Genomic DNA, 24,596 nt, shown 5'->3' on the forward strand with positions numbered 1-24,596 from the left:
TATATATATATATATACTGTACATATATATATATATATACACACAGCCTAGCTTTATTATGTTTTTCTCCGCTCGCAGAAGCGCTGCAGGTGCGTGATGTGATATGACCATGAGAATCCTCATTTTCTGTTGTTTGCTGCTTTTTGCGCATGTAAAATTAATCCCCGGGAAACAAATGTTATTGTATTGATTGATGATATTGTAAAAATGTATTTTTAACGGGTCACAGACACTTATCCTTTCTAATTTAATTCAATTCTAATTTAAAATATCTTGTCGGTTAACGAGCGTCGGTTGTCTGTTAGGAAATATAACCGAAATGAACATCCCTACATCTGATATTATCAGTGTACTATGGAACTCTCACAGTAGGCCTATTTATAAAGTATAAGAAGATGTTTTCATTATGTTTGTTGATGACATTAATTGACCAGAGTATACCAGTATACCATATATGCCTGTCTTAATTTCTTCATTTTCAAACATCATGATGTTTTTATTTTGCTGGAAAACCGCAGGAAGACCTTAAAGCTTCTCTCTTGTTGACAACATCTGGTTAACAGTCGGTTGAAAGCACTTTGAAAATTTAAATTTAGACAGAGCACTGATAAAAAGTGAAATAAAAATGAAAATAATACATTCCCACTTTTTTTCAGCACACGTTGAGTAGCTGTGTAGTGCTGGAGCAGTGAGCCTCCGCTCACACAGATATGACTTCCCTTCCGCAGCGCTCACCAGCATTCACACAGTGATTTAGGAATGTGTGTGTTTGCGTGCATGTGAGGGGTGAAAAGGAGACACACTGTAGCTACTGCAACTCCTACACTCAAAATTTATGGCTCTATCTCCACGTTTCTGCCAGGAAGAGAGAGCAGGATAAATTACAAAAGCCCCTCTCACTCACACTCCCGCCAGACACACAATTTTCACACATCTCTGTCCTCTGAACGCATCCACCTCCAACACCAATGCAGAGCACTCTACAACCTGTGTAGAAGCACACACACTTTAAGCTCTTTAACACCTTTCACAGGCTGATTCGCTGTAAAGAGATCTTATATGCTGTAAATCCCTAAATCTGTCCTTACATTGGGCTTCAACGCAAACCAAAACAATCTGTGTTTTGACAGTTCAACTCATGACTTCACAGGATCTATCCTAGAAAAGAGACACACTTTTAAATCCATTCAGTCTTGGGTGTCCATTCACTCTGGCTTGAAGATATGTTCACATGGAGGACTCACCATGTTCTTGAGGAGGGCGGAGAGCTCTTTAGTCAGAGTGGAGAACTTAACAAAGGCCGTGCCCAGATCTGGATTATCCCGACTGATGAAGTTACTGCCAAACTTATCCAAAGCCTGGGTGTACGTCTCCTCATTTTGAATATGTTCTGATAAAAGAGCACAAATGAACACAATTCAAACAAATGAACGTCATTCATGTGAAGAGTACACATCCTTGCTCGAGACTCTATGGTAGCGTGTTGTCTAGTTCCTTGAAGACAGCATGAAATCATTCACTTCCTAGGTAATTTTCCCTGGTATTAATGCACATCATTCGTCAGTGCAAATAATTTTGTACTCAAGGAATGTTTGCTTTTATCAAATTGCAACCTCAGACTTTCTGCACCAACTTTTCTGTTAATGTAACCATGATCAGGGTGTTTTTTTTTTAATAATGGGGGTCATTCTATTAAACATTCTATGCATTTTCCATTTCCATTAGAATTTTAGAGATTAATCAGACAAATAATGTATTTATGTATTAAAGGGGTCATATGATGCGATTTAAATTTTTCCTTTCTCATTGTGCTATAACAATATAAATTCATACATTTTAATATTCACTACCATTAAAAAGTTTGGGGTCGGGAGGATTTTTTTGTTGTTGTTGTTTGAGGAAGTCTCTTATGCTCACCAAGGCTGCATTTATTTGAATAAATTAAAATAACTGTTTTCTATTATAACATATTTTAAAATGTAATTTATTCCTGTGATGAAAAGCTAAATTTTCAGCAGCCATTACTCCAGTCTTCAGTATCACATGACTCTTCAGAAATCATTCTAATATGCTGATTTGGTGCTCAATAAACATTTTTATTTTCAATGTTAAAAATAGTTGTGCTGCTTAGTATTTTTGTGGAAACAATGATAATTTTTTTCAGGATTTCAAGGATTTTTTTCTTTGATTAATAAAAAGTTCAAAGTAACAGCATTAATAAAAAAAAACTAACACTGTAAAAGAAACAAATATGCATACACATTGGGAGAGTTTTATTGTTCTATTTTTTTTTTTAATAAAACCTATATTGTTTTATAGGCACAATCAATAACTGTGCATGTTTAGCCAATTAAGAGGGGAAAAAATCCCAACACAGTTTCATATGTTTCTGTATAATAAAAATGGATCCTGCTTCATTTCAATAGAACGATATATGGAATAAAACACACACCTGAGCATAGAATGCATCTATACAGTACAGTGTGTGAAAGAGATTAGGTAGGTAGGTGTTTGTGGGGGTGGATGAAACTAGCTGGTGTGGCATCAGCCAGAAATATGTTGATGCTAACTGTAATCTAGCCATTTGTTTTAACATTATTACAAGCAAATTCATTTTTAAATCACTAAAAATACAGCACACTACCATATACATGACACTGCCTGGAAAATATAAGTGATTATGAATTTAATAAGTGTGTTTATTTGTATTACAGCCTCAACAAAACCAGCATTTGTGTATGTGTGGTTGTGTACATACCTTGGCCGGAGTTAAAAATGGCTTTCACTGACTTCTTGACCTTCTGCAATGAGGTTCTGTCCTGATCCAAAGCCTGTGAACAAACAGATCAGAGATAAAACACTGAAGATGTACAATCATGATATGAGGCATAACAGGAACATTTGATACTAGAAACTATATTGGTAAATAAATAAATAAAGCCACTTATACATAAACCACTAACAAACTCTGTCGGTAGGCTATAAGGCTATACTGACTCCATACCAATTTCCAATTCTTTCAACCACTTAACATTCTCTACACTAGTGTAAAGCTTAGTTTCATGCACATTTCATAATGCTACGCTTTCGCTCAGCACTGCCACAAGGGGCACTATATCAGGCATTAAACTGCAGAGCAACAGTTTGGTGAGATCTTGTTGAGCAAGTTATGCCGAGTTCACACTGCACGATTTTAGCCCGATTTTTCACTCGCCGACAAATGCCCGACATCGGAAACCCTTTGAGCTGCAGTAATGCATGAAGACATGGTCTAACATGAGGGCAATACATTGGCCAAGCAGTTTCATTTGCGCATTTGTGCATGCATTATGTTTTCACAATTTTTTCTCTTTTATTTTCTCCTCAACAGACAGTGAACACAAATCAAACCAGAAAATTATGCAAAATCACTAACTAATCAGAAGAAAAGTTGTGTTGCACTAATTAGGCCACAAGGCATTAACGGTTCCTAATCTGAATTTTGGTTTTATGCAACCTAATCAGCATTCTCTCACTTCACTTTATATAAATTGTTAAATACCCTGCCTCCACTACATAGGCCTATGTTTGTCACATCATTATAAGTGTTTGGTCACCACACTTGAGTTATCATTGCAAAAAATTTGTTTATGTATATATATATTCTGTTTATATACTGTATTCTATATACAGTACCAGTCAAATGTTTGGACACAGGAATGGGAAGTGTGTCCAAACTTTTGACTATACTGTATAGCCTACACAAAGAACATCGGCTGATATCGGTATCGGTCTTTTTTTACTCCCTAATATCGGTATCGGCCCCCAAAAAAACCCATATCGGTCGGGCTCTAGTAAAAACACAATACAGTAGGATATTGTACATGAAATGAATAAGAGTATTAACAGTATTATACTGTAAATGTTTCTTACAGTAGTAGTTGTCCTAGTTGCCAGTATTTTACTGTAAATTCAGCTTTGCCAACAAATGAATAAATTACATTTTAAAATATATTAAAAATGGAAAACATAAATTAAACGTAATATTATTTTGCAATATTACCATTTTTACTGTATTTTTGATCACATATATGCAGCTTTGGTGAGCATAAGCAAGAACTTTTTTTCAAAAACATAACCCAAACTTTTAAATGGTAGTGTACAGTGTTGGGCAGTAACGCATTACTTAGTAACGTGTTACTGTAATTTGATTACTTTTTAGTAACGGAGTAATTTAACACATTATAATTTTCAAAATAGTAATTAGAGTATAGTTACAAGCCGAGGTCTCTATACGTTACTGCCGTTACATTGCTGACAGAATGCAGTAGGGCTGCACGATAAATCAAAATGGAATCGAGATCGCGATTCGACAGAAGCTGCGATTGTCATGCGGAACTTTCAGTGAAGCACGGATCTGTGATCAGCAGTAAATCTCCATCCTAAGACCAGAGAGCGCTCTCACGCTAAAACTCCAAATATGCCCCGAAGAAGTAATCCAGGAAATGCCTATCGCTGCAGTGTTTTATAATCTAGAGATTGTAAAAGGGATGTAGCACACGCACTGTCGAGTCAAGTGCAAGTGGATTAGAGACCTGCTCCCGCGAGACCCGACGCAACAGAGTGCGGCGCGGGACAAGTTGTAGGGCTGGGTATCAAGCTTGATACTTTTTAGGCACCGACCGAAATGCCTCGATACCATCGAGTATCGAAAAACGTCTCGTCGTTCGGTACCAAATTTCGATACCTAAGGGGTTAATTTCATCAGCGTCAGTGAGCCAATAAGCCTGCAGCAGTAGCCGGTGTGTTCGACTAGAAGAGGTCCGGCGCAGATCGATCAGTGTTTGACATCCGCGAGAGCGATTCAAAAGCGCACGGAGCATTCTGCTCTCTTTAGCTCTCGTGGTACTGTAATACACCGATCTGTCTGCACAGTCAGTCCGCGTCAAGTCGAACACACCTACTAGTTTACACCGGTTACACTCAGAGATGTGGCACACACGCGAGGCTGTAGTGCGAATGCATCCCAGCCCCCTTAGATGTAAGGCTACATTTACACTGGTGCGTTTATGTTTTAAAATGAAAACGATCCTCGTCATACTGGCGTTTCCACTATCTCCGACAAGCGACAGACCGCTCATTCAGTCATTCATTTCCAATGGAGAGTAGCGCGGGAGCTGCGTGGAGTTCCGATCATATGCAGATGTCCGTTCATACTACACGACCGAAAGCACGTGTTATGTGACCATTCATGCAAACTGTAGCATCATGCTACATAAGACAATAAATAAGATTTATATTCCGCTTTTACTCAAAATTTACTTTATTTGAAATAAAGTAATCAGAACAGTAACGTGATTACTTTTAAAAGGAGTAATCAGTAATTTGATTACATTTTCAGAGTAACTTGCTCAACACTGGTAGTGTATAATTCAAAACATTTGTATATTAAATGAATTTGAAATAATTTGTTGTAGACTCAATAACAGATGACAGATACAAGTCACATCAAAGCATAATGATAATGATAGCCTAGTTTGATTGAGTGAGGGCACGTAATTCACTCAACAACAGCTTGATTAAAGCTAACATTTATCCAATTATGATCCTGAATGAAAACTGGGCAATTAAATTAGTGACAGATGTTTGTTTATTGAGCGTAAAGTACAGTATTCCCATCTCACAGTGGCTACAATTAAAACAATGCTGATGTCATGCCTCTGTAGCTGAGAGACACAAAACACAATGCACGACTGCGCGAGGCCTGATCTTCACCTCTCAGTGAAATCTGACAGCTCTCCACACTGAGGTGAAACACGGCCTGCTAGTTTTATTGTTTTCCAGTGGTGCAGTAGTGATTCCCTAGCAACACGGTTTGATGCTTTGGCGTGTGTGCACTTTTGTGAATCAGTTTATGGTTAACTTTAAAATGAATTAATCTACACAAACTTCAAAATACCAGAGAATAGTTTGTACATTTAGCGGAGTTATTTATTAGTGTTTTTAAAGTGATGGCAAAGGTAATCTATATGTAGGAATAAACATAAACAATTAAATATGTAGTATCAACTAGGGCTGCACGATAAATCGCATGCGATATTTAACGCGCATCTTGTCAGTCGCATGCGATTTATCGTGCAGCTCTAGTATCAACCAACACACATTTAACCAAATCAAAGATGCAGATTGCCAAATTCAATATCATGCATCCCTCAGTATGCATTCCTCAGTAAAAATGCAACAAAAGATTGATAAATGTTTAATATAATGTTTATGCACTATGCAAATATTTAGTGATATTTCAGCAACTGAAATTTTTTCGGCCAAACAATAATTTTTGGTTTCAGCCAAAATAGTTTGGGAGGGCCACTTTGACTGTGTCAAGGTTTATTTTATGCACACAGTCAGTGGCGTGCACAGACCTCCGGAGGGGCAGGGGCAGGGGCTCGACAATATCAGTTTCTCATTTTTAATTGAAGGATTAGTTCTCTTCCAGAATAAAAATTTCCTGCGAGTTTACTCACCCCCATGTCATCCAATATGTTCATTTCTTTCTTTCTTCAGTCGAAAAGAAATCAAGGTTTTTAAGAAAAACATTCCAGGATATTTCTCCATTCCAGGATATTTCTTGCAAAGAAAATCAAACACCCTTTACAAAAAAGGTAAAACAACAATGTCGGATGATTTTGAAGTTGGAGGAGAAAATGAGATGGAGTTTTTCGCCCTACCCTACCTTTTTGAACTGGAGTACAGTACACAGAAGAGCTAACCGAGCTAATATGGATTATTTAATGTGTGAAGTCGCACATCGCAAAGCTAGTGCAAGACGAGGATTTGTGGTTGAAAAAAATATACATTTTAATAAAAAAAAAATTTTCCCGAAAATGACCGATTGTTTTGCTACGTTCAACCCGTTGGGTCCCATTGAAGTCCATTATATGGAGAAAAATTCTGGAATGCTTTCCTCAAAAACCTTAATTTCTTTTCGACTGAAGAAAGACAGACATGAAAATCTTGGATGACATGGGGGTGAGTAAATTATCAGGAAATTACTAATTCTACTAATTCTTACTAATTCTTTAATATTGATATGGATTTTTAAATCTCAAGATCAATCTTTTATTCCATGCTGTTTTCTGCTGATGCATTAACTACACTAAACATTATTTGTAGCACACCTGTCATTCAAAACTTGCTATAACTTTTTGCTTTGTTACTTTTAATATCAAAAAGTTCTAGCTTTCAAATAGTGTTAATTTTATAATGAAATACAAACAATGAATGAGGCTTTGATGCTATGTAATGTGCCATGACATATTGCTGTAGATGCCTGTAGGTAAGCAGCGCATGACCAGATCATCTCTTCCTCTATACCACGTTATAGCACAAAATAAACACGAATGAACATCAGAAAGTATGTTGAATATTACAGTACAACCTACTGAAACGTATCATGTCAACAGCGTAAAGACATTTAAAAAAAGCAGCTTACAAACAATGTCTTGTAAAATTACATCTACCTCTGGAAAGCTCAATGTCCATAAACTCATTAGACAGCTAGAAAAAGAAATGACTCTAGAGAGGAACATTTTGCTAAATATATGCACTATATTACATATTAGGGGTGTAACGGTACACGTATTCGTACCGAAAATTTTTGGTACGGGCCTTTCGGTTCTGTACACATGTGTACCGAACAAATTCATTGTTTTAACCACTGCACGAGCGGAACTTCATTGGAAACTTCCAGTTTTATATATTGTTACTTTTGATAAGAAACAAAGTCTCATCTTTCAAATTATGTCCTTTTTTTCAGGAAATTCAAACAATAAATGCTGTTTTGGGTCTCTTTGATGTGACAGATTGCTGTATAAATGCCTTAGTTCAAACGGCAGCGTGATCATCTCTTCCTCTTTACTACTAGTTTTAACGCGAAATAAACGTGAATGAACATCTCCTGCCTCATGTAATCGCTTAATCAGTGGGACAACCGCGGAAAGTCGGCAATATAACAGCTTAAAGCAAAATGTCACGTAGCATTTAATTTACCTCATCGTCCACAGCTCGTTAGTTCACTATAAATGAAGTCTAAAGAAGAGCATTTCGCGAAATATTAGACTATATACTCATTATATTTTACTTTACCTTTTAGTGATGTCTTAATTATTTAATGTTTAAATAAATCTGTTATGAAACGAGTTATGAGAGGCACATTTTAACAAGTAGAATATTTATAATTTTGAATTTAATTTAAAATCTACATTACAGTATGTGCAATTTATATGTTTGCATACATTTTTGAGAGTACATTCAGAGAGAGAACATTGCATACATTCAGAGTTGAGTGTTGCTTGTTATATTTAAAAAATAAATAGTAATTAAATATAAGTTTGGGCTCTGTTGTTAACTGTAACCTTATAGTAGGCCTAATGTAAAAGGGCTCACTATAGTTTAGAGCAGTGGTTTTCAAACCTCTCCATGAAGTACCCCCAACACTGCACATTTTGTATGTCTCTCTATATCTGACACACCCACTTCAGGTCTTGCAGTCTCCACTAATGAGCTGATGAGTTGAATCAGGTATGATAGATGAGGGAGACATACAAAATGTGCAGGGCTGGGGGTACTCCAGGACAGGTTTGAGAACCACTGGTTTAGAGCATAAGACGAGGTAGATTTTTTTTTATCCCTAAGAAAATTTTAATTATAACTCTAAATTTTCTTTAAATTTTGTTTAAAGAAAGAGAAATTTGTTCAGTAAACCACTGTTTAATTAAACTTTTTTTTTTTAGTTTTTTTTTTAGTTTTTCATAGATATTTCAATGTATGGTATTTCACAGATAATAAAAACAAGGCCAAAACAAAGGCAGATGACATTTCTTGACCGCTGAATGTTTAGTTGACCGCAGATTTTAGGCTGTAGGAGGTCAAAGTCCACTGGTGAAGGCTGAAACATGTTTCCTGCTAACACTCTTATCCCATCAACACAGAGCAGGCATTTCCTTCCCATGCCAAAAATAAGTGCAAAAACCATCCCAAGCATGACAACATAGTGTTACACACAATACATACAACCACAATGCAACCCGACCTATACTGGACATTGACAAAAACTATTGATTTTAGTTTTTAATATATTAAAAAAGGGCTTATTCTTAATATTGGCCATTTAATGGTTATCAGGCTTAACATGGACATATTTACAGCTTTTATAATATTTAGTAAATTTACAAAATATAGTAACATTATAGTAATAACAATTTTTATATCTTTACATGGTGTTTTTTTTTCTTATATTTTCCCCAAATGCTGTGTTTTAATACTGATAAAATCATACAAGTGTTGCAATTTAATGATTTATTACAATTTTAATAACAGGGCCCTATGCTATTCAATTCATTTTTTTCAGAAATTTTTCAGAACAGTTTTCTCTGTTTTTTTTTTCATCCACAATTTGCCAAATTCTGTGACATTTCACATTATACAGTAAATTCCATTTTTATGACTGGATTCCAATGGTCCATCCGTGCTTTCCACGTCTCTGAAATCATGGCCCTATACCCTGGAAGTCCAAAGTTTGCTTCAAAGCCTGCCCCACTCCACCCAGAGCAAATGTCCCTATACATAGTTCACATCTCTTCTGACAATGGAAGCAAACCTCCACTTGACGGAAAAATATAGGAATGTGACAAAGAAAGAAAACATTTATGTATTTAGCTTCTAAGGTGTCTGACACAGTGAATCATCACTTATTTTCATTCATTCTTTTGCCACTACTTCAGGATACTAATAGCAATTTCAAAAGAACACAAGAAAAACTCTTTAAAGCCAAGCTACTGCCAAATCCTTGGAGCTGTGTGCATTATGGGCGTACACAGCATAGTTTGGATTTTATGAGGAATCACTTGCATTCCAACCTGAGACTTTCAGGCCTGTTGTAGCTGTGTACATGCACAAGGCAGAAACGGAGGAGGAAGAGACAAAAGAACATCTTTAAAACGCAGCAGGCATGACTTGCAACATCATCTTTGTGCCCCAGACACAACACTGCTAGAATTTTCCATGCATAATGGAAATTTCATCATCTTTCGGTAAAGCCACTTTCTGTCCAATGCAACACACAAGATGAGCAGCATTTATTCTCAAGCATCACTCCTTAAACCATCTCTTTTTCATCCATTGCTTTTCCTGTTGTAGATCAGACTCTTTAATCTGTCACCCACAGTGGAGTAGCAACAGTGACACAGAGACTATCAGAGACTATGTGCATCACAGCTGTTAGTATAGCATGCCTATATTGACCAATCTTCATCCAGGACCAGAATTTCCATTTTATAATAGTAATTCTGGATGCATTAGAGAAAAATAAGACAAGAGAGAGAACCTGTAACCAAGAAGATGGGCTTGCTGGTACTACAAGACCACTAACCACATCCTCTCCACAGAATGCCCCTCGAAACTTATTTCAATTGCAGCTTTTCTTTTCACAAGATATTAACTGATGTACTGAAGTCGTGTAGATTATTGTGATGCTTTTATCAGCTAAATTAAATACAAAATTTGTCCAAATCTGTTCCAATGAAGAAACAAACTGATTTGCAACCTGTAACTTCAGAATAAGGACATTATAATGAGATTTCTCAATCCTGAGTGGGCAGCCTGCGGTTCCAGCTACATTTTTAAACCACTAAAATGTAGAGTGCAAAATATAACCTTACTACTCTTAGCCAGTGTGACCTACATTTCCACAAAAATGTGTGCGCACACATATACAAACAAATTAACAAAATAGGAGAGAACAATTGAAAAATAAACAAAAATTGGATTATCTGGCATATTTGTGATATAAAATATCAGATTTATGGTGAAAAACATGTACAGCTCCATTAGCTTCTGTGCTTAGAAAGCTAGAACAGCAGAGTCTCTGGGGCCAAATGAATGATCCTCTATGGAAGCTTGCTAAACTAGGCTGTGCTGTGCTGTGCTGTGTTCGCTTAAAGAGGAAGTTGGCGCTTCTGGATTCTGTGGTGAAGCCTCAAGGCAAGCGACAACAGTCAGCAATAGCGTCTCCACCCAGATGCTAAATTCAGCATGAGGCTGACAAAGACGTGCCTCGGGCTGAACAGCATCCTCCTCCTACTACTCCTTTATACTGAGACTGAGTCACGCTGATGCTAGCGGACACTGTTTATGCCCCAAGCATTACCAAGCCTGAAGATGATTTAACTGCATCATCCAACCAAACATAATGCTAACAAGCTATCTAGCAACACTAGACAGACAGAGAGGGAAAAACAATACTGTTAAATCATTTATTGACTGTGATTTTTTTATTTTTTTATTTCTTGTTTTTTAATATGAATCAATGGTGGAGGTTATGTACAGTATCGAGCAGTACAAGGCACACTTTCATAAAAAAAAAATCATACAAAATTAGCAACATGTAGAATTGATATGGAATGGCAAAATCCCTGCTTGAAAAACCAGGCCATGTGGTCACATGGGTTAACTACACTCCCATCAGGCCAGGTGATTATACAGATCTCTTAATTCAGTTTGCTTCAATGTGATTAAGTTTCACAGGCTCACAATTTGTTTTTGTATCTGATTTTATGTGGTTCCAGGTTACTATCAAATAGCCTACATCACAATGGCAAAGAGAAGACCAAATTGTAATTGTTGTTGTTATTATTATTATTAAGGATTTACAGTTTCAATCATTAAAATCAAATAATAAATGAAAAAAATTAATCAGTCAATCAATCAGAGAGATTGATTTGATTTGATTTGATTTGAGACCGATCAATCCACCAAACCAGTTAGGACCACATAACAACCATAAATAATTTTATAAATAGTTAGTTTTGATCCACTAGAACTCATTAAAGATATTTTTAACTACAAATACTAATTTGTAGTCACCAATTTCAAAGACCCTAGTGTCAAATTTTGGTCAACTATTGGTGCTTTAAACATATAATAACAATAAGTTGTTAATTTTCTATTTAAATTTTGGGGCTAATTAACAGCTACAATTCTCCAGCTTGAACATTTCAAGTAATAATAATAATAATAATAATAATTCCTTACATTTATATAGCACTTTTCTGGGCACTCAAAGCGCTTTACATAGAAGGGGGAATCTCCTCAACCACCACCAGTGTGCAGCATCCACCTGGATGATGCAACGGCAGCCATATTGCGCCAGAACGCCAACCACAACACCAGCTTATTGGTGGAGAGGAGACAGAGTGATGAAGCCAATCAGCAGATATGGGGATGGCAAGTAAACCCTTTCTTTTAAACGTTATTGTGAATAGGGCTGTCGCGATTCGTCGATTTTATTCGACTATCCAATTTTTTTAAATCCTCGACTTCATTTTGCTCGCGTCGACTAACCGGCAAAATGAAGTGGCACATTTCACAGATGAGAATGCATAAAACACATTATTAGTCTGTTTTCCAAGGCTGCATGATATATTAAACATAATTAAGCATAATTGTGAATTCACAAATGCTACGATTTAATTAAATAATTATATGCGATGCAGTTCTAATACAGTATATGCGCTTTAATTATTTACATGCGTGTAGGTTAAGTATGTGCGTCACACAGCGGCTCCGTTCACAGTAGTTCCACAGGAACTGTTATCATTTACATGTGTGGAGCGTCTCAAACTCCATCTCTGCATGTTGTTGTGAGTTTGGGTTTATTATAACGTTCATCTGGGAACGCAACATGCGCCATTTCATCAGATTTGTAAGGTAAATCATTTATAAATCTACGCAAACACAGAAGAATACATCGTGGTTTCAAAATAAAAGCTCAAACCCTCACTCTGAGTTTACACGTTTTGATGTCCACATATTAATTTAATTACAGTGGCTATAGCATTTCTGTCCTAAAAAATGGCCAAATATTAAAAGATAAGTGGACATCAACATTTCTGAGGAAAAATATGAACTATAAGTAAATTTACACTTATTCTAAGTTAGATCCACTATTGTATGCTGTTGCCGTATGGCAACATATCATAAAGTACCTTAAAATAATATTTTTTTCAAAAAATTTTTTGCCAGCACTTCAAGTTAAGCCATTCTTCGAAAAGAAAAAGAGTCAAATATTTTTTTCTATAGGTCTATCATAATGCGTGCGGTAGAGGGTTTTAAATAATATTTCTGGTAAAAACTCCTTTAAAAAGTGTTTTTTGATTATAATTTTTTTAGTAGTAGACTAGAACACGTGGATTTGGATCTTACACTATAATACTGAACTTTGATTTCAGTGATTTGGACTATGAGATGGACGCTTGCTTCTTGCACTTTATGTTGCACTTTATTTTTTTACTTTTGGATTTCATTTGGTTTAATGAAATATAGTTTAATAAAATATTCTTAAGTAAAAAAAAAAATTTTTTTGTGGGAAATAAATTGTTTAGATTAATCGATAAATTAGTCGATACATTAATCGAAATAAACAGTCATTTGTGGCAGCCCTAATTGTGAAACACCATGTTTAGTTTAGCAGCAATTTGCTCAGTGATAAAAAGTAAAACAAAACTGATAACAGGAACAGCAGATGAAAACTTAGGAATATTCATATTGCGCTCAGCAGGTATGTCAAAACTAAATGCCAGTCTTGATTTCCCTAGTGCCGTCATCATCAGTGTTTACATGTTCATCTTTTGAATTGGGAATGCTGATGATGACTGTGATGTTTAAGCCTTTGACTTCAGTCTTCAGTCACACTATCAGCTCTCCATAAGCCTCTCAAAAAAAAGAGCACATCCAAAGCTGCAGAGATAAACCTCAAAGCACTCCAAATGCACTTACTCAAATCAGCATATCTGACTGATTCTTGAACCTTTCAGTATACAACTACATTTTTACTGATTTTCTAACGAAAAACTTTGCAGTTGTAAAACTCATTTCTCAATACTAGCATACCAAAGCAACAACTCGAGTGAGTCTGCATGGATATAATCAAATAAAAATGTTTGCTTATATCTATAAGGCAATGGCTTCAATTAATCCCGCCATGAGTTGCATCTGGTTGGAGCAGGGATCAGTCATGGACGCTCAGGCTGAACCTCAAAGTCTAACCTTGTGACCTTCTTTCATCGCTATGAATGGCTGAATCCTGATTATGTTCCTCACGGATAGACTTCCCATCATCTGCAAATCTGTCTGGCTCATGGGGTGGCAGTGATAATCAGACACACACAGACACATGGGAAGTCACAGCTGTTTGGCTAACACCACTGCAGGATGTATGTCACACAAGTGCAGTATTTCAACGCCAACCCCTACTGATATCTCAGCCTTAGTAACAGCAGCATGGCATTTACTTCCTGATCTCTCTCTATCCACTAACCTCACCCTCTATCCTGGCTGTCCATCACAAACACACTTCACACACAAAAGTATATAATGACAAAATATTAATTTCAGGGTAAACAATTATTAAGTTCAAATGAATATGTGATGCAATGCATTTGTAAACTTGTCAAACCCGGCCGAACATTATATGCATTAAGTAGATGGCGAGGCATCTGAAGCTTACATGACTCTCATAGCTTTAACCTCTAGCATGACATCTGGCATTTCTGCAGATGATAGCTGTATGGGATCATGGATCTAATTTGAGTGCTGACAGAATGACAGAAATGGGTACTGTGGATGAGGAGACCTTTCACCATCTGACGTGTATTTGCGCTGATGTCTTATCACCAGCAGGACTCAAGTTAGCCATTGAATCATCTCCATTCAACACCACTGACAAACATCAGTTCTGTGAGACCTAAAGGATACACCACGTTTCTCTTGATAATCCAAGTATACATTTTTTAAACTACCTTTGGACAAACATTAAATATATCATTTCAAAGTATGGGTCAAGATTGTCGACTACTAAAATAGTTATCCAACAACTAATTTTACTAGTATACACTCACCAGCCACTTTATTAGATATACACCCTGCTAGTACCAGGTTGGAACCCCTGCCTTAATTGATGATGCACATCTCCCATTCCACTACATCTCTAAGGTGCTCTATTGAATCGGTGCGGTCTGATGACTGCAATGTAAGTGTAGTTAACTCAATGTCATGTTCAAGAAACTAGTTTGAGCTAATTTGAGCTTTATGACATGCCGTGTTATCCTGTTGTAAGTAGCCACCACAAGATGGGTACACTGTGGTCATTAAGGGAAGGACATGGTCAGCAAATACTCAGGTAGGCTGTGGTGCTTAAACAATGCTCATTTGATACTAAGGGGCCCAAAGTGTGACAAGAAAATATCCACCACACCATTACTACACCACCACCAGCCTGAACCGTTGACACAAGGCAGGATGAATCCATGCTTTCATGTTGTTTACGCCAAATACCATCCAAATGCTGCAGCAGAAATCGAGACTCATCAGACCAGGCAAACTTTTTTCCAGTCTTCTATTGTCCAATTTTGGTGAGCTCATGCGAACTGAAGCCTCAGTTTCCTGTTCTTAGCTGACAGGAGTGGCACCCGGTGTGGTCTTCTGCTCCTGCAGCCCATCTGCTTCAAGGATTGACATGTTGTGTATTGAGAGATGCTCTTCTGCATAACTCAGTTGTAACGAGTGGTTATTTGAATTACTGTTTCCTTTCTATCAGCTCGAACCAGTCTGGTCATTCTCCTCTGACCTCTGACATGAACAAAGCATTTTCGCCCACAGAATTGCCGCTCAATGGATATTGTCTCTTTTTCGGACCATTCTCTGTAAACGAGATGGCTGTGCGTGAAAATACCAGTAGATCAGCAGCTTCTGAAATAGTGCCCGTCTGGCACCAACAACCATGCGACATTCAAAGTCACTTAAATCACCTTTTTTCCCCATTCTGATGCTCGGTTTGACCATGTATACATGCCTAAATGCTGCCAAGTGATTGGCTGATTAGATATTTGCGTTAATGAGCAGGTGAACTGGTATACCTAATAAAGTGTCCAGCACGTGGTTTAACTAGTTTTTTTTTTTTTTTTGGTTATTTATTTTATTTTATTTATTTATTTATTTGTGTTCTGTTTTGCAGTGGTACCTTAAAGGGGATGAATACACAAAAAATTACAGTAACAAGTTATGATGAACACAACAATACAAAACAAACAAAAAAGACCCTTTAAGTTTTAGACAACCAACAACTAGTGAATAAAAGAAAAGAACCTAAAACACATTAGAATAAAACAGAATCTTTAAGGTTTAGACAACCAACAGGCCAGTCAATTTTGAAAATTTGCAGTCTAATCACAATGTCATATTCATTTAGCCAATATTTAGTGTGACATCACCCCTTGCAGTTACCTTTGATTTTATCAGTGTTGCGGGTTTCTTTTGAGCAACCACTGATGATAAATAACAAAATTTGATAGCTTTTTTTCAGCCCTGTTTTTGCTGGGTGTTCACATCATTAGAGAATAGAAATTCCTGTAACAATGAGAAAATTAAGACAGGAAATTAGAAAAGTCTATGTCATCAGCACTCTCATGGCATGTGGGAATGACTGAGAATGCATGCACTAAAATAAAGTGCTTGAATGAATGCAGTACACTCAAGTCATCAATAATTTAGTCCTTCACATCTGTACCTGTGGTAAGAACTGCAGTCATGTTAGGTAAGAGGCTCAAAATAGCACGCTACCGTCTTGTCGCCAAAACGAGCGCGTGCCTCAAAAACCAATCTTGAGATACACACTGAAATGGAGAAAAAGAGGGAGAAAATGATAGGGAAGAAATGGCTGTTCTTTAAATAATTCACTTCATTGACAGTGCGTCAGGCACATGTAAACCGTACCCACTTTATCTAGCCAAGCTGAAAAATAATGAGCACTTACAAGACACTAAAATAGCAGTGCATTAAACATTCAGTCTGGAGATTCACCAGGAACAGAAGCAATCAAACATTAAACAAAATTAAGGAGACTTGCAAATTTTGATTATATGAAAAATATAGGTCTTTGTCAGTTTAATATTGCAGACCATCAAATTAGCTCTAACGCGCAGACTAACAACATTTAATCAAAGACGCATTTGAAGTAAGAAATCTCATGGAGATCAATTTAACAATATCTTCAAAACAGAAAACACAACATTAAAGTCATTTTATAACCAGTTTCAGTCTAATAGACAGCTAGCTAAACTGGCCAGCTCCAAGCTGATTGGCTGGCTTAATGCAACTTGTAAGTAAGGCCACAAGTTTTGTTTTTTATCAGTCCACCTAGAAACAGTAAAGAAGGTACTACTTAAGGTATGACATGCAAGCCTTACAAATATCAATAAAACTAGATCTAAAAGTAGACCTAAACAGTTAAAGTAGAAATAAAAATGTTTCTGTATGTATAGGCGCTTAGGTTTGATGTTTACTTTTCCATATCAGATGAATGAGAAAAGACATCCTAATACATTTACATAGTCAAATGAGTTTAAAAAAGATAACAACTGCCATACTGTAGCTATGTCAGCTTTGACATGCTTTCTAGGTTTCTCTGCATGAGGACTTCCTCAATATGTCCACTTCCCATAAAAAAAAAGATCATCTAAGAAACACTTCATCACCTTATATTTTGGGTTCATTCATTCTGCCTCCCTTTTGCCAGCTGCATTTTCAGTCAACATCAAATGTCATTCACAAACCCTTTTATGTTCATTATTTGATGCATTTCTGATTGAAATTGGATATCCAATAAGAAGAAGAAAAAAAAAACTAAGTAGGGCAGGTTTTAATTCATTGGAAATAAGTTGGATCATGAAAAACGGTTGTTACACCATTCTTAATGAGTTTATTTTTTGAAGGTGACTATGTTTTTATTTAGTTTCAGTATTTTGCACCAAATGAATTATGCATAATGAGACCAAAAATATTTATTAAGAAAGTAAACTACCGTTCAAAAGTATAGCATCAGTAAGGTTTTTTTAAAGAATACTTTTATTCAGTAACGATGCGTTAAATTAAAAAAGTAACATTAAAAGACATTTAGCTTATTAAAATGATTTATAAAGGATCATGCGACAATGAAGACTGGAGTAATGGCTGCTGGAAATCTAGCTTTGCCATTACAGAAATAAATTACATTTTAACATTTTACAATAGAAAACTGGTATTTTATTGTAATTTTAATTCACAATAATACTGTTTTTACTATATTTTTTAACCAAAGAAATGCAGCCTTGGTGAACATAACAGACTTCTTTCAAAAATATTAAAACAAAGTCTTACTAACACCAAACTTTTGAACAGTAGTATAGGTCCATTTTGATTTCATGTTGACTTTTGGGGAAAAAAAAGTAAAACTAAAATAAAGATAAACTATGAATTTAAAAGAATGAAACAAAACGTTCAAGCTTAACATGACTTGCGTCCATGATGAAAAGTAAAGGACAGAAAGTGGTTTCCTGTTAGAAAACAATGGGTGTCACCAGGGCAGTACAGTGCGACATATATGTCGCACGAGCTACGAAAAAACTGGTCTGTGCGATGAATAAATTTACCACTGTAGCACACGTGCGGTACAGTTTTGCATGTTCATAACACAGCCGCTTAATAGTGTGAAGTGATTTCGTTGTGCTTGTTTGTGTGTGAGAGATTGATTATACTTGGTAGTTAGGGGTGTGCGAAATGACGATTTTTGATCGTGGACGATTAAAATGTCTCCACGATCTGCTTTTGAAGAAATATCGTTGTATCAAGGGATAGTTCACCCAAAATGTTAATTTCTGTCATTTACTCACATTTTGTCCCAAACCTGTATTAATTTCTTTCTTGTGCTTAACACAAAAGAAGATATTTTGAAGAATGTGAGTAACCAAAGAGTAGCTGGTCCACACTGACTTTTACAGTAGGAAAAAAATACCAGCAACTGCTTGGTTACCCACATTCTTCAAAAATAACTTTTATGTTCAACAGACGAAATAAACTAATTCAGGTTTAAAACAACTTGAGTAAATGATGGTATAAAAATGAAACACTATGACAGAATTGAAAGACAGAATTTTCATTTTTGGTGAACTATTCTTTTAATGTTAATAAAACAACAAAACACAGAAAAAAAAAATCACTCACTGCTCTTGACTGATGAACTTATCATCAGTCAGTTGCTTTAAAACAAAAGTATAATTGATGTATATAGTGTATCTAGTGTTTTATTTTAATATTTGTTCATTCAATTTCTTGAATTTTACTGCTAAATACTGTACCTGAAAAATAAAGCCCTGTTTGTTTTATTTGTATATTATGTGTATTTGTAATGTATATCTTTGTTCTTATTTTCTAATAACAAAGATAAAATAATGACAAAGATTTTTATCTTTGCTCACTTTGGCGTAAATGTCTGCCATTCTTTTTTATTTTATATTTTGTTAGGGTGTAAGAGGTGTTATGTTTCTGCACTCTTCCATTTTTGGCAAATTAAGAAAACTTTGTCTAAAAACAATTTTTGTGATGTTTGTATTTTTTGTGCTCTGTATGGAACATCAGTGCCTGTTTAAGTGATGAACTCCATTACTTGTGTTTGTTTTCAGACATGATAACAGACGTTTTATACTTGTGCTACAACTGTTTGTCCTGTGCTACAAAACTTTCAACCTCTGTAGCACCAGTGCTATGTGAACAAAAAGTTAACGTACAGCCCTGGGCGTCACTGTGTTTAATCCAGGGAGTGGGCTTCTTTCTTTCATCAGTCACACACATGATAGAAGCTGTTGGCTTCATGACAACGCGGCTCCGGCATGGCTGGAGGATTCAGTCCCGTTCTGGAATGCTATGACGAGCATGTGGTGTGGGATGACACAGACATGAGGGAGTTGTTGAGTTGCACGGTTGCCTGGGCGATAGAGAAGACCATCTGTGAGGCGGCTGACACAGACATACTGCGTCACTCCCAAACCATGGGCACACACATACTTCAGCTCTGAACATTAGGGAATGAGGTTAGCAAGATCCTTCTGACAGGGTTATTAGTGCAGAATGGTGTCACGCTATCGAGCATGATAAACATTACAACAAGCAAAAATTTGATGCTTATTGTCAGTGAAGTGGTTCTTACTAAACATGCTCTTTTAAAGGGGTCCTATTATGCTCTTTTACAAAGTCTTGATTATATTTTGGGGGTGTACTAGAACATGCTCTCATGCTTGGTGGTTCGAAAAACGCATTATTTTTCACATAATTTACATTATTAAAATACCTTTCTCCCCAGCCTGGCACAAACGGCTCGATTAGTTCCGGCTTTGATGAAGGTCCCTATCGGTACTTTCTGCTTTTAAAAGTATCGACTCGGTACCAAAGTACAGGTACTTTTGACATCACTACTACAGACATGAATTACATCTCAAAAACTGCATTTTAAGGAGTGGATCTTTTAACATGGGCCAATAAGCAACCACTTTGAAATCCCCAGCAACCATCATGACGACCACTCAAAATTGTAGCTTCCATGCCAAAATAAATAGATGAAATCATTTGTTAGAGGTCAAATAAAAGTAAAAGTTCAAACAAATATACCATGCACAATAAATAAGCAACCCACATCAGTTGCTCTCAGCTTAGGGTGTGTGAAATCCCCCTCTCTCCATCACACACATACCAGCAAACACACAGGGGTCTGTTTCTCTCCAGCATGTAGTACTGGCAGGGGCTGCGGACAGACCAGAACACAGCTGTGAAGTCTGGACCGCCGCCACAGAGCACTCATCACTGCCTCACCCCTGCCACCCTGACGGACCTCCAGAACTGTGCATCTGTAAGAGGTGTGGGAGGTTCACACAGGTTTTTCATGGCGCACTGCCTTCTTGCTAATGCTTTAAGTCATGTTCACATGAACATTCGTAGCTTTTACATACTATGATTTCTGCAATTTGAAAAACATACGAAATTGTGGAATCCAGTAATAAAAATTAAATTTACAGTATAACACAGAATGTCAGAATTTGTTTAAATCAAAAGTAGGGCTGTACACTTAATCAAATCCTTATATCATATATACATGCACTGTTTGAGCATCACTTCCTGCCAAAAAATAAAGGAATTGTTTAAATTTCACTATATTACATTTTAAAAGATTAATTAAATTGTTCATGTTTTATGCCTTCATTTGATTACAAAAATCAAAACAGATAACAGAATTTGTGAAAAAAAATTAATAGGCCCTATTATTGTAAAAAAAATGTATAAATTATCAAATTGTTAAAGTTTAATGAATGCAATTGATTAGAAATGCTTTTTGATTATTAACTTTTAATTAAATCATTAAACAGAATTCAGAAAAAAATAAAACTGGAAACATAACGTTTTAAAGACCTAAAAATATAATTTTTGTTAAACTTTTAATACAATTTGTGTTAAATTGAATAAGTTTTATGATTTCAATTAATTAGACATGCTTTCAGATTACAATTTTTTTTTAACCTTTAAATTATGAATTTTCCTTCAAAACATTTACATTCTGGCCTAGATGATGCACATTAAGTGTTCTATGGCTTTTACAAGATTGTGGAATGAGCGCGTGCCTTCAGAGCCAACATTTCAATGACCCGTTAAATTCTGTGGTTTTCTAATGTGGACTTAAGAGGTCAAACTACTGATTCACTGCTGAGGGATTTCATTCAGGCTGATTTACTCATGACATGTCAAGGCACAACCATGATTTGAGTACAAAACAGGTCAAAGGGTATGAAAGCATGCAGTTAAACCAAAATGACTGACTGGATTCATTCTGATCAAACCAAAGTCCAAGAAAACGACTATCCAAATAAAGGCCTGAGTTTTCATTTTCATGCATTATCTGAGAGCTTAAAATATATGCAAGAATGTACAGCACAAATATATGAACTAATGTTGTTATTTCTGTACTTGGACTGAGACAAAATGGTTGATTAGTTTATTTTAAATTTAACGGTTCTGTATGAATATTTCCAACGGTATGGAATACATTAGTGGTCGACCGATATATCGCCAAGGCCGATATATCGGCCGATATCTGGCATTTTTCAAATATCGGCATCGGCCGATAAGTTTTTCTGTTTGGCCGACGTGTTCGAGGCGGGACTTTTATTTTGACGGCGTCGAGAACGGCTGCGGCAGTGCCTGAGCGCACACAGCTCACATTCTCCCTCTTGTTCGCTGTTGTCATTCAGTTCTGTCTAATATGGATAGACGTCTATCTAATAAGAATACATCACATAAAATGAGCCTACTACTATCTGACTAGAGATGGATCATGATCATTGACTAGTTGACTGTTACTGATGTCGACTAGTTCCTAAATACTTTTATTCACTTTTTTAGGGGCAGCTTTTTAATTGAATTTTAACAGTGTGCTGTGCTTTAGTTGTTAGACAGTTTGCACAGTCATACACTAAGACAGAAGTCCAAGTAAAAATAATTCAAGCTAATTCTTAAATAACTGCAAAAAATTTGCAAAACTAAAAATATTACTGTTTAGTTCATATTAAATATTTTGTTAATATCCATTAATGTTGAGATTAAAGTAGTTTAAACATTTTTTATCAAAGTTTATTATTACAATTATTATTTATAAAATATGATATATTCCTAACTCAGGGTTAACAGCATGTTTTAAAACACCATACACTAGCCTATGCTGGCTGTCTGTCTGAAAACCTTTTTTTGTGAACTGCAAAGATATTTCTAAATGATATGTTTAAACACTTCTGATCCTGCACCAACTGTTTTGCTTAAGAAGTGTGTTCCTTAGGTTACACTCTTTATAACACACATGATAAACTGTAGTTTGGCATCTGCCATTGACCCCCCATTCTTAAGAAATCGGGCCTTGACCATATAAACATGAACAGTTACAGGCTTTTTTTTTCATCTCAAATTGACCATTCTTAAGTAAAATTATTGAAAGAGTTGTGACTTCACAATTGAGATCTTTCTTAGATGTTAATTAGGGCTGCACAATATTGGAAAAAACTCACATTGCGATATTTTGTTTTTCTGCTATATATATTGCGATATGAAAAAGACTTGAATAGCTCTATTAGAAAAAAAGTATCAATTATTGCAGTGATTTTGTAGGTAAGTAAAGCAGCATAGAAAATAAACAAATTACAAGCATAGATAAATATAATAGTACAAAGATACAAATGAAATAAAGCATGTTTTATATTTTTCAGGCTAAGAGTTATTATTCAGGTACAGAAATTGAAGTTATCAAATGTAAAATAACACTCCATAGCCTTCACTGTATAAATTAAATCGAATAAATCAGTGTTAAAGCTACAAAAGTGATTTTACTCTATGCGTTTTGTTGTTTGATTAACATTCATGACACAGAAAGCAACAGGAACATTAAACTGCTGTGAACCAATTTCTATTTCAGATAAATAGTGTTCATATCGATATCGGAATTATATCGTATCGACCGAAATTAAGAAATATATCGTGATATCAATTTTGGCCATATTGTCCAGCCCTAGTTACACATCCGTTTTCTTTCTCAATTGTTTACCTTCATCTAAGCCATAAACATGGATACTTGCAGAGACATGCATTTTGACAATTTCGCATGCAAGTGTCATTTCAGGCACAAATAGACGAAGTGAATGGAATTCGGTGCTCATGTGCATCCACGTGGCTCTGTGTGTGATTTTTTTTTTGAATTTTTGCACCTTCTCGCATTCGAATGGTTTTAAATTGCTTGAATGTTTAAACGGACAGGACCTAAAACACATGCAAATGGTGAACCTTCATTGTATGATGGGGCTGGGTTTTGACAAATTTCACGATTCGATTCGATTCTCATTCACAAGCTTGCGATTCGATTCGATTACCAATTTGGTTCGATTCGATTCAATATCGATTATTTTGGATACATATAAAGTACAGTACATGCCAAATTTTCTCAAGGAAAAAACAAATCTCTCAACTAATGCTGTAATATATATTGAGAGCCAGTTGGTACTACATTATAATATTGAAGGTTCAAATTGACTGATTTGTGCTTTACAACTTCTTAAGTTACAATTACTTCAGTTAGTTTTTTTAAATATACACATTTAAATAGTGGCTGTTAGGGCTGTGCAAAAAATCAAATGCGATTTTCATTTTCATTTCAGATGGAGCAGCATTTACTACACAGAGCCGTAGATCACTGACAAGCTTCCCTAGTGGCTGTCATAAAAACTTGGACGGATTTATTCAAACGTAAATAAAGCATTAAAGAACGGTAAAGAATTATAATAAATGTTATATGGTGAATATATTTACCAAAATGCTCCTCTCTACAGTTTATTTTTCTGGCTGACTATCGAGTTTATGGTCACCAAATATGCTTTCTGAGGCAAATGTGATGTTACATGAATTAAGCTGTTATATTGACGTCTTTGCGCGGCTGAAACACTGATTGAGCGATTACATGAGACAGGATATGGATTGTAAAGTTGTACTCTTTCTTTTAACTTACCTTCGGATGTTTATTCACGTTTATTTTGTGGTGAAACTGGTATTAATGTGGAGGAGATGATCAGTTCACGTGCACCTCGCGCTGCCACATCTGTTGAACTGAGGCGCTACAGCGATCTGTCACTCCACATTAAACTGCGCCAAAACAGCATTTATTGTTT

The 24,596-nt window shown here is 35.9% G+C and overlaps 1 protein-coding gene across 1 annotated transcript in view; it reads right to left on the bottom strand.

Moving 5' to 3' along the window:
* Positions 1-24,596, bottom strand: part of LOC107724564 (arf-GAP with SH3 domain, ANK repeat and PH domain-containing protein 1-like) — a 114,091-nt gene that overhangs the window by 47,660 nt on the left and 41,835 nt on the right. Inside the window, exons 4-5 of the mRNA XM_016533539.1 lie at positions 2,759-2,831; positions 1,245-1,390 (exon numbers count right to left, since the gene is read on the bottom strand). Of these exons, the coding sequence (XP_016389025.1) occupies positions 1,245-1,390; positions 2,759-2,831 (219 nt within the window). The remainder of the gene's footprint in view (positions 1-1,244; positions 1,391-2,758; positions 2,832-24,596) is intronic.

This window comes from Sinocyclocheilus rhinocerous, unplaced genomic scaffold, assembly GCF_001515625.1.
Source record: "Sinocyclocheilus rhinocerous isolate Xijiao unplaced genomic scaffold, SAMN03320098_v1.1 scaffold1507, whole genome shotgun sequence".
Classification (NCBI taxonomy): domain Eukaryota; kingdom Metazoa; phylum Chordata; class Actinopteri; order Cypriniformes; family Cyprinidae; genus Sinocyclocheilus; species Sinocyclocheilus rhinocerous.